Source organism: Euphorbia lathyris, chromosome 6, assembly GCF_963576675.1.
Source record: "Euphorbia lathyris chromosome 6, ddEupLath1.1, whole genome shotgun sequence".
NCBI lineage: Eukaryota > Viridiplantae > Streptophyta > Magnoliopsida > Malpighiales > Euphorbiaceae > Euphorbia > Euphorbia lathyris.
Genome location: NC_088915.1, coordinates 40,025,718 through 40,037,500, shown reverse-complemented (window position 1 = coordinate 40,037,500; position 11,783 = coordinate 40,025,718). Strand labels below are relative to the sequence as shown.

At 34.5% G+C, this 11,783-nt stretch overlaps 1 protein-coding gene across 1 annotated transcript; it reads left to right on the top strand.

The window, feature by feature from the left end:
- The first annotated feature begins 3,226 nt into the window (after nt 1-3,226).
- LOC136233197 (uncharacterized) lies at nt 3,227-10,881 on the top strand. Its single transcript, XM_066022804.1, has 7 exons — nt 3,227-3,777; nt 6,798-6,872; nt 6,967-7,483; nt 7,896-8,281; nt 9,309-9,535; nt 10,021-10,168; nt 10,556-10,881. The coding sequence occupies exons 1-7, from the start codon at nt 3,328-3,330 to the stop codon at nt 10,682-10,684; spliced, it is 1,932 nt and encodes a 643-aa protein (XP_065878876.1). The 5' UTR covers nt 3,227-3,327; the 3' UTR covers nt 10,685-10,881.
- The last annotated feature ends 902 nt before the right edge of the window (nt 10,882-11,783 follow it).

Here is an 11,783-nt window from a genome sequence, read left to right as displayed (position 1 = left end):
TAATTTCTTATTTTTCTTCTTCTTTCTCTCTCTTCTCTCTCCTCTTTGTTAATTTTTCTCTCTCTAAAACGGAATAAGCCATCGAAGAAGAGACCACAATCATCCATACTAGGCCTATATATATATATATATATATATATATATATATATATATATATATATATAGACTTGTTGTTTATAGATTCCGCATTGCAAATCAAGAACCCAACAACGACTATCAAGCAGAAAGTCAGTTATGTCTGATCTTGATAATGTAGGCCCGATTGAGAGGCAATCGATGGGGAAATCCAGCTACCAGTCCAAAAGAAAAAATTTGAATCCGCACTAATCAACCAGAGAGAATTTTCCCGAACATCAACATAAGATCACTTAACGGAATGCCAAACTAAAGAAGGCAGTCCATGTTGCTTGAAAAGAAGACTCAGGTCACAGAAACGTCAGTTAAGCAAAGCAGGGGGAATGAAATCAACATGTTGTAGAATTTTCCAGCATTCCTTTTGTAATAATACAGTATTCATCATGGAGATGTCTAAAATTCCTAAACCACATGGAAAACAACAAACAAACCAAGAAACAGAAACATTCTTTCATTTAAAAATATTGCCAGATTGCACGAGATATGATATTGAGCAAGGAGAAGAGACCACAATCATCCATATTATGCCCTATTCTTCGATGGCTTATTCGGTTTTAGAGAGAGAAAAATTAACAAAGAGGATAGAGAAGAGAGAGAAAGAAAAAAAAAGAAATTAAAGAGAAATGGAGAAGATGGCTTATTTGATTTTTATTTTTTATTTTTTATTTTGGGGCTTGTTTGTGATAATTAGATAATAAGGGGGGTTAATTTATAAAATAAATAAATATAAGGACAAAATTAACTCCTTTTCCTTTGACTTTTGACTTTTTTAACACCATTAGTCTATTTGATATGTGTTTGCTAACAGAATGAATCTCAATGTATATTTTGCCAACTTTTAAACCACGTACGTAATCTACGTTTGAAAATGACCCAAACCACAAGGTTTGTTTTTGTACTTTTTCCTATTTTTTTCTGGAAGCAGAGAAGAATGGAAATGCAAGTTGTAAAATAAGAAAAGCTTGAAAATTTAAGAAGCTGTAAAATGAAATTCCACCGAACTCATGCCTTTTATAGGTGATCAAAGCAATGTTTCACATTACCGAACACTGATTGTGGGCACGTGTCCCGTGCAGGAAATGCCTTGAAAAAGTGAAATGACGCACTGCCTAGGGAATAGATAAACGTGTGCTCTAGCATTAAAAAGCTAGATTTGACTTATGGTGAGACTTCTCATAACATATGTGAATATTTGAGATTCGATCATGACAAGACAGGAATCATCTCCTCACGTTAGCCGGACATCCCAATCGCACTTTTAAAAGCTTCTACCTATATTAGATACCGCTAAACAAATATGGAAGGCAGATAATCTTGGTTCTACTTTCTCATCAAACACAGTCAATTTACTCCTATTTAGACTATGAGTACTCACTCCTGTATAAATAGGTCCAAATCTCATTGCAAAAGGTACAAAATATTACAAAACACACACACACTCTCTCTAAGCTCTTTAATTTCTCTCTTTATAGATTAGAATTGACTTAAGCATCTGATTATCCCTCTATCAGGGATCTCGACGAGTATTTTTTTTTGTCTTGCATGCACTCACGCTAAATCTAGACATAATCTTCGCCTAATATTCCCTTACACTAATCTGAAACACAATTATTCGTATTCTTCTCACTGTGCGGCTACAACTCTATATACAGATTTCATACTCTAAAATCAAATAATAATTTTATAATTTTTTTATGAAATAATTTTATTATTAATATTAATTTTTATATATACATTAATGTAATAAAAATATACATAAAATATAATTAAAAGATATATATGTAAAATAATTAATGATTAATCATGTGAGTTTGTATGGTTAGCAAGGTTGTAAGATTCCGACAGGTCTGATCAGTTCAACTCGATTGAATCATACCTGTGGCAAACAAGTTTGGAGGTACCTAAAATAAAACATTATTGAAACTCGTTAAACTCCGTTGAACTAGCTAATTGAAAAACCGGTCAGAGGTTAGTGGTTTCATGGGTCAAGATTTTAGCCCTATTTTTTTTTAGAAAATCTACATTTAAGTTTGATTTTACTACTATCTTTTAATAACTCATTACTGAATTAATTACTAGATAAGTTTTTTTAGAAAATTGAGAATTTATGCGTTACAAAAACTTTATTACTTTATCTTAGTCATACTTTCAGTTTTTTTCATATTGATACAGATATATTACCGCTCTTTTACTTTCGAATTTATAATTCTATAATACTTAAAATTTCTAATTTCTAATTCTATACTTATAATTTCCAATTGAGTTTTCACTTTATATTTTGTATATCCTATTTTTAATCTACAAAAGTGTATTATAGTACTAATTGTATAATTTTTATTTATAGTTTCATGTTGAGTCTCTATAGAATTTTTCAATCAATTAAAGATTTGAGAGGAAATTTTTAATTTCATTAACGTTTTTCTATGTTAAAAGGTTAAATAAAACTAAAAATAATAATTTTAAAAGATCTTTTGAGTTCCGGTGCAACCCCAGTTTAACCTCGGTTGGACCTTAAATCTCTAACTCTTTATTCTTTTCGATTTTTTGACCGGTCCGGTTTTGATAACATGCTAGTTAGTTTCATGAAAGTTTAGCAATTTAACCGAAACCGAATAGGTTAATATGCAACAAGTAACAATCAGACGCTTCGGTAACTCGGTATTAGGTTTTTTTCCAATTTCAGACCCCCTTAAAGGGAGCCCGACTAATAAATTTTTTAAAAAATTTGAATTTGGCTTCCCTAAAAGAGGGCGGGTGTTTATCCCGCCCACCCTAAGACCAGGCGGGTGTTTCATTTGCACATCCCAAGGTGCCTTTAGGACAAGCAGGATTTTCACCCGCTCAGGCCATCTTTAAAGAGTTCTGTCTCTGAAAGGGACTCATGTTTTTTATTCAAATTAAGCAAAAAAAAAAAAAAAAAAAAAAAAAAAAAAACTTATATGAGGGATCATGAATCCATTATCATAATTATGGTTCGGATTTATAATTTTGGAAGAAATTACAAAAAGAATTTCAGTCTGTGATTGAAAATAAATGATAAGGGAAAAAATGTCTAAAAAGACCCGTAAAGTGATTAGGGCGATATTTAGCAATTTTTATACCTAAAAGAAATAGTTTTCTATTTTTAGTGCTCTCTCAAAGCTTCTGTATCGGTGGAACCATAGACGGGAAGGTTCTCTTGAAAATCTGCCATGACAAGGTCTAAGGGACGAGGTGTTAAACACCATAATTCTTCTGATGAAAACTGGACATATAAACCCATTCATAGCGACGACCAATCTGAGAATGAAAAACAACCTCAAGATGAACAATCCAATTCGGATTCCTCTTCTTTTCCATCTACTTCTTCTCAGCAACAGCCTTCGGGAACCAATTCCCCTAAAACTCAGAAAAACCCTAGGTGGATTTCACGCAGGAGGCCTAAGTATGCATCCAATCAGCAATATATGGAGAATTCTGAAACTGAGGCCTCAAAATCTCCAGTTGGTTCATTGAATTCAGGACTGAATAATCCATTTTCTGAACCAGAAGATGAAGTAGATGATGTTGTATCGAGATTGGAAAAGTTGCATTTAGGTGTGCAGGAGCCAGAATTGCCTGAAGAGCAGCTAATGATCAACGATCAGCTTCAGGAGGATGAGGTAATTTAGTGAACACTGTGGAGCTCTTGAATTTTAATGTTATTATAATGATCTGTTTGTTATGCATGTCTGGATTTATGTTATAAAAAGCTCGTTGAAGTGTATTTGCATACTTTTTCTTTATATTATACAGAGTACACCGCCACAGCTAATGTTTGTTAATTCCCGGCGCGTAGCTTGTATTTGCCTATTAGAGCATCTCCAAGAGATGCCTAGTTCACTCTCTAAACATAATGACTCTTAGCCATTTAAGAGTTTTTTTTTTGCCAGAGGATGGATTCTAACCAACAGTCTCCCACCTCTGAAACCAGGAGTCTACCAATTGAGCTATGCTCCTTTGGTTCCATTTAAGAGTTCTAAAATTATTATGTATTAGAGGAGAATAGTGAGTGAAGAGAGTACTACATAATAAATTATTAATAAAAAATGAAAGAAGGAGGGGACTAAGAGTGGAGAGAGAGCTGCTCAATAATAAACTGGATGAGGAGACTCTTAGTGATTTGAGGAGTGACTAAACGTCTCTTGGAGTTGGTTTTTAATCCAACCTCCTCAAAATGTAAATTAAGAGCTCAACAAAGGAGTCTCTTGGAGATGCTCTTAGGATTTTGTTGCAGCAATCTGTTCAATTTTTCAGGTCCCAAAATTAGTTCTCGAAGTTGCTTGAAATGAGCAGGAAATAAAAGTTAGTTTCAGTGTTTTCTTTGAGGTAATGTGTCACAGTGTCAGTGTGACAGTGTTGATCTAATTTGTAACATTCAAGCTCCATTGGATGTAATCAAGACCTTTAGGACGTGGACACTAATAGAAACTACTGAATAAAAATTAAGGAAAATTGTTATGTTAAAGACTAACGTTGAACGATAAGTGACTCAATCCTTGGTTTTATCTTGACATGAGGGAATATGAACAGACCTTCCATCCACTAATTACGATAGCTAATGCAAGAACTGGCTTTACTTCTTATTATACTTTCTCGCTCTCATGGGGCAGGCTCAGATTCTCTTTACCTCGCATTTCATTCCACTGTAAACATAGCTTATCTGCCAATATGCTCTTCCTGGAGGCCAGATTCCTAACTGGCAGTTGGCACTTGTTGTCGTATCAGACATGCATGCATGCAAGTAATGATATCATAGTATCATATGTTGCAGGGAAACTGAAATGAGGAAACGTTATTTCTAAAACATATCGGAAATGATATCATGTAAATATTAAAAAATATAACGACATTTATAAATATTAAAAGTATAATAATAAAAAATTTGGTATTTATACTACACTGAAGATTGCAATGGTGAGCAGAAAATAGAAATAATTAGAAATTATCATAGTGATGAAAATCTAGCTAAAGAGGAAGTTTCAATTAGCTAGAATCATAGTCGGAACTGAGGACCCTGAAGAAGAGGGAAAGATACCTCGGAACCAGAAGAGATTGCTGAGGACGACTGTCTGGATATAAAAGCTGAGAAGGGACTGGTCCAGGTGTGAGCTTAACAAGGGCGGAGAACAATTTGGCCCATAGAAGGGAGATTTGGAAGAGAGGGTTGGTCATGATCAACTATGGGAGTAACTGAGGGGGACTTGTTCTATGATAACCAAATAGCTCCACACAAGAACCTCAAGGAAGCCAATCCTAAAAAGAGATGGACCCGAGAAGAACATTAAAGTCAGCATTGCTGTCCTGGTCTAAGATTCCACCTTCACTTTCTTATAATGCTGGACATGAAGGAAAGACATAATTGATAGACTTAAGCCAGAACTAAAAAGGCATACTTATCATAGTTGCCTTTTTCGTTGCCCTCGTGACTAAAGCAACTAGGATGCTTACTAGAAACTAAGTGGGAGTTGCTTAGTGAAGGCTTATTCAAATAAGAGCTGGAAGATGAATGAGTGGTCAATCCCTTTCATTCATGAGGGGGATTTGTTCTGTGATTTGGCCCATAGAAGGAAGAATTTTGAAGAGAGGATTGAGACTTGATCAACTATGGCAGTGACCAAGGGGACTTGTTCTATGATAAACAAATGACTCCAAACAAGAACCTCAGGTCAGCCAGTCCTACAAAAATAGGTGAAACTGAGAAGAGAAGTAAAGTCAGCTTTGCAGACTTGGTATAAGATTCCACTTTCACTATCTTAGAATGTTGGACATGAAGGCATAATTGACAGACTTGGCCCAAAACTAGCAAGGCATACTTATCACAGTCGCCATGCTTGTTGCCCTGCTGGATAAAGCAACTAAGACCCTTACTGGAAACTAAGGGGAAGCTGCTTATCCAAGGCATATACTTTCTTTTGTCACTTGAACCAGCATCTATGTTACTTCCAGATCTATAGTAATCATCAGTTTTACATCTTCTAGGTCCATCGGAAGCAGAGGCATAGGCCTATTCAAACAAGAGCTGGAATAGGAATGAATGGTCAATCTCTTTGCCCATTCCAGACCAGGCTATCTTTTTTGTCCTTTTGCTCAGCATTTTACAAGTCCGCCTTCTTGCACCTCCTATTCCTCGCACAAAAACTTACTTTATTGCCTTAATTTTAGTGGCACCCTCTCGATAAGGTAAATCCTATCGAAAGCGGGTTTAGATCAACAAACCCTATCAGAAATCAAATCAGGAGAATCCTTCTATTCTTAGAATAGGAGATGATTGGACAGAAATAAGTTTCACCCTGTGATGGAAGACTAAGGCGCGTATAGACCATAGTGAAGCTAGGAGATTGCTCCCTTTCATGCCTTAGGAAGGGTGAATTAGATATGCTTGTTTTTTTTATCAGATTGAAGCAGAACTTGGTTTAAACTGAAGCCGGGGTTTGCACAATGCTCCTGTATATTTGAATGTTCTCTCTCACTTTTTTTTATGTAGAAATATTTTATTTCGTTATATGGTAGAACTGAAGGGAAAAATAGTAGTAATTAATTCTTGTCAGAAAGAATTTGCAATTATCTTGGTACTATAAATCTTTTCTCCCCTGTTTGCTGCTTATTTTTTCTTTGCTTCTCATTCTTAACGGTTCTGCAGTTGCTTGCATTGGAGTCTATTTTTGGAGACAATGTCGTTATGCTTCACAAGCAAGGGGAGCTACCATCTTTTCAGGTTACCTGTAAGCCTATAGTTTTTTTAAACCATTCTTCCATGTTGTATGATAAGACTAAAAGTTAATAGTCCAAGCACTACTATGGTTTTGCAGATTTACATCAATCTTAATATACCGGCGGACCTTATGGTAATGGCATGGTTTAATTCATCTGGTGATCTTAAGATGAAAAGAGAAAGTACAGATGAATTCTTATATTCATTCAAAGTCCAGTATCTTCCACCAATTGAGATGACATGCTTACTACCTAAATCATACCCAAGTCACCAGCCACCTCTTTTTACCATTTCAGTTCAGTGGCTGGATTCCTCTAAGATTTCCAGTCTTTGCTCTATGCTGGACTCCATATGGATGGAACAACCAGGGCAGGAAGTTATATATCAATGGGTTGAATGGCTTCAGAATTCTTCTCTTTCACATCTTGGGATTGATAATGAAATAACACTTGGTCCTTATGGAATAAAATATGGTGGAGACATGCGTGCTGTTTCAACAGGTGTCTCCCTGGACGTTGATGTTCCTTTATTGAGGAGCTATAATGATGAGCAGTGCCATGAGAGCTTTCTCAAAAACTTGCATGAATGCCTCATCTGTTACAATGAATATGCTGGTAAATACAATCTTTTCTTGGAGGATATTACATCAGTTTCTTATTTAGAAAACAAGTGTGGATTTCAGTTTAAATTATTCAATTTTTTTGGTATGGCTCATACACTTCCCTTTCGTCTTCCTTTTGGAGTTGGTGATTAAAAATCTGCTGTCAATTTTCAATTTTTTTTTAGTGTGTTCAATTATATTTTCCCTGCCTGTCGCAAAGGGTTTTAATGAGAGCAGTGTTGGCAAGCACACCCGCCTCTTTTTATCAGTGTTCAGTTATGGGGTATATCAACTATTAGATTGTTTAATGTGGATTTTTTGGAACTGATTGACATAATTATCTATTACGCGTATATGGCTATGCACAAGGCTACTAAGAAGTTTCATATATTCTTATCAAAGTTCCTGTTGATTTCTCTTAACAGGAAGTGATTTCATCAGGCTACCATGCCATCATTTTTACTGCCTGAACTGCATGAAGACTTATTCTGACATACATGTATCAGAAGGTTCTGTGAACAAGCTCAAGTGTCCAGATACAAAATGTGGGGGTATGATCCCACCTGGTTTATTAAAACGGTTGCTCAGTGATGAAGAATATGAACGGTGGGAATCCTTAATGTTGCAAAAGACACTAGATTCCATGTCCGATGTTGAATATTGCCCACGATGTCAAACACCGTGCATAGAAGATGAAGAGCACCATGCACAGTGTTCCAAGTGCTTCTTTAGCTTTTGCACGCTTTGCAGAGAGCGGCGGCATGTAGGTGCAGAATGTTTGACACCAGAAATAAGGCTTCGTATCTTAGAGGTAAACTTCGTGTCTTCATCTCAAACATTTTGTTTTCCCTTGTTTAGTGTGCATTCATATTATTCCCAAAAACAATGAAAATTGTATCTAGTGAACAGCTTTTCCAAACAAATGTTATGTATGCATAAAGATTGAAAGACAATTAAAATGTGTCAATTAACGGGAACCCAACAAACTGAGCAGATTGGGATTGATGAAAAATGGGAATCAAGGTTTTCTATCTATAATTCCTATGACTTTTGTGGTGTTTTGGAACTTAGGAAGGTCTTCTGATGCTACTCTAACGTTGGGTGTCATTTACTACAGACGTTGAGAATATACTACTAAGAGCCTTTTTAGGATATAGTACGATGTATTTGTATAAATAAACACAAGACTGATAGCTGTAGTCAAAATTACAACAGTAGCCCCTTAATAAATAATTGGAATCGTAGCTAAAGTCATAACATCGGCTGATGAAGTAGCTAAAAACATTAGCAATTTTTTAATGCAATATTGCTCCATTAAGTTGTCTTGCTATTATCTGGAATGAGATTTTTGACCTGGATTACATTGGTATAAATTGTGATAATGCATTCCAAGTGCTAGAAGAAAGAACTGACAATTTGTAGACTCCTTTTGTGATTGTCGAACAGTGCCTTGATTCTGCAAGAGCTTCTTGGAAAATATATATTTTGAAAATATTTCATCATTTGTAGATCCAAGTTCTTTCTCCAAATAGAGTAATGCCACCGTTTGATTTTAGAACCCTAATGTTTCTCAATTTCACATGCAGAATCAACTATTTGAGTAGGTTCTTCATTATTATCGCTTCATCACATGTGATTCTAATTATCATGAAGCACCACTGTGTGTGTTTCTACTTTTATATTGCTAATAAGCCCCAATACCATGGCATTGCAATTCTCTGTCTTATCCCAGTTGCCTTGTAAATTTCTTTGTTAAGTACTCCCTAAAGCTATCATACATTGTTTTCTAATTTTCTCATGAAATACGCCTTGCAATTTGGATTGATTTTTGGCAACAGGGGCGTCAGAGTTCATCTCAACTGAAAGATGGACAAAGGCGTAAGGAGCTTGAGATGATCAATGAACTTCTCAGTGTCAGGGAAGTACTTCGTGATGCCAAGCAATGCCCATCCTGTAAGATGGCAATATCAAAAACTGAAGGCTGCAACAAAATGGTGTGCAATAATTGTGGACAGTACTTCTGCTACCGCTGTAACAAGGCAATCGATGGATATGATCATTTTCGGTAAGTTATTCCATTGGTCGGTTAATTTTTTTTGGTCCCAAGAATGATAAGAACCTCAACAATTGCACACCCATACACAACAAATGCACCGACAAACAATATGGAATAGTAGACTTGTATTGATGAACTAGGAAGTAATGGAAAACATACCGAAGCACAGCCCAGGGAAAAAACAACTTCTCCTAGCAGAAATACTAAGAGATCCAAAATACCTAAATGAATAATCTCAAAGCTACCTTTCTCCTTTCGTACAACATCTATATATATAACTTACCCATACTGACACTAACCCCCTGATATAACTAGGATAGCCACGTCGCCCTTAATTCTCATATAGTATCATCGGTCACATGCTCTATCAAATGCATTTCTACATGTGCAAGATCATTGTTTGGTTCGTTTTATTTGAGACTATTTTACAGCTTTATATAAAACAAAGTCATGAAGTGGTGAGCTTCATATTGACTAATTCTATTATTATGAAGGGATGGAGGATGCGAATTGTTTCCGCAGGAAGCAATTCGACAATGGGAGCAGCAGATGAATGCCCACCAGATTATGGCTCAGGCTCAAGCTGAGCTTTTTGCTGAGCATGGTAACACATGCCCTGGTTGTGGTCAACTTAATGCAAAGGTGAGTTAAAGACTAGTCCTTTCAGATGGATACTGGTAGGGTAAAAGCTAAAATTTAGCTCACAGAATTGATCAGTTTGGCTCTCGTAGGGTTTACGGTGGGATCACCTACCAATGAGGGTTAAATTTTGACGGAGTGGGGAATCGAACCTCAAACCTATCAAGCAGAGGTTCAACGCCTTACCACTCGGACCAACCCTCATTGGCTAAGCTTTTCTAATATTGATTGCATATATAACTGCTACGGAATTTAAATATTGTAAAATTCGGGTTTTTTAAGTCATGATCTTCACTGAATGTCGAAAGCTTGATGGTGTATTCGCTCCAAGTCTGATTAATTTTCTATGCATATCTGAATAATTCTCCATTTTCCTTTGTTTTGGTGTAGATTGGCAATAACAATCACATATTATGTTGGGCATGCCAGACGCACTTTTGTTACTTGTGCAGAAAGATTGTGAAACGTAGTTCTCATCATTTTGGACCCAAGGGTTGCAAGCAACACACAACTGGATAGGTTTGTGTTACAACTAGCCTGAGGATAATATAATAGTCAGAAGGTTTTGCAATAGGCTTGTCAACAGCGAGCGAATGTTTTCTGCCTCCGAGGAGAGCAGCCATTTTAATAAAGTATCTCTCTATATGTATTCGATATCCTGTTATAAATTTTTTATATAATTTAGATAAATAAATAAATTAACATGTTACTTTTAAGTAATTTTATATTATGCAATAAATGTTTTTCATATTATGTATATTTGAAATTAATATATATTATTTTTTTATTGATAATTCAAATCAAATTAAATTAATTTTGAAAATAATTGATTAATTGTTTTACAGAATTTTAATTAAAAGTGAATGATTTATTTATTTTTATAAAATTCAATTTTTATAAAATTTAATGACTTGTACTTTTTAGTAATTTTAATACATTTTCATATTTGTTTTATAATTGGGATTCTGTAAAACAATAATAATAAAATAGACGATTAATTAAGAAATATATTAACTAAAAATTGAATTAAACTACAATTAAAATTAAATATTATATTTACGATATAAAAGAATTACAATCTATCTTAAAATAAGAAACAACATTAATATATTATATTATAAATTATTACAATCAATATTTTTCTAATATTGCACACGAAGAAACTTTATCAATTCAATATGTTACATGTATACATTTAAGATTTGCCTTAAAGAACTTCATTTACATATAAACAAAATAAAATTCATAAGAATTAGTCACAAATTCATCTTCATGATAATCATTGTTTGATGGAATTTCATGATCACCAAGTATTCGAATTTAATTATTTATTAGGCTACAATAACTCAATATATCCAATTGAATCAGCTTAAGGTGGTGATTTTTTCTATTTTCAAGACATTTAATCAATCAATTTGTTTTTCATTCTTTCACCGTATAGAATATCAGTTATGCTCGCATATATTACTTCTTTGACTTCATTAATATTTTCTGATAATGCTATATTCTTGAATTTTGTAAGCAAGAACATGAAACAAACAAATGAATAGAAAACAAAAATAAAGAGACAAAAAAGCTAATTAGCAGAGAACTATCTTCCTCGTTTAAAAAAAAAAAT

Excerpts from the sequence above, each read along its gene's own strand:
- LOC136233197 (XM_066022804.1), top strand. The coding sequence starts at position 3,328 with ATGACAAGGTCTAAGGGACGAGGTGTTAAACACCATAATTCTTCTGAT. Across the intron at positions 9,536-10,020 it reads GATGGATATGATCATTTTCG|GGATGGAGGATGCGAATTGT; the intron begins GTAAGTTATTCC and ends ATTATTATGAAG. Across the intron at positions 10,169-10,555 it reads GTGGTCAACTTAATGCAAAG|ATTGGCAATAACAATCACAT; the intron begins GTGAGTTAAAGA and ends GTTTTGGTGTAG.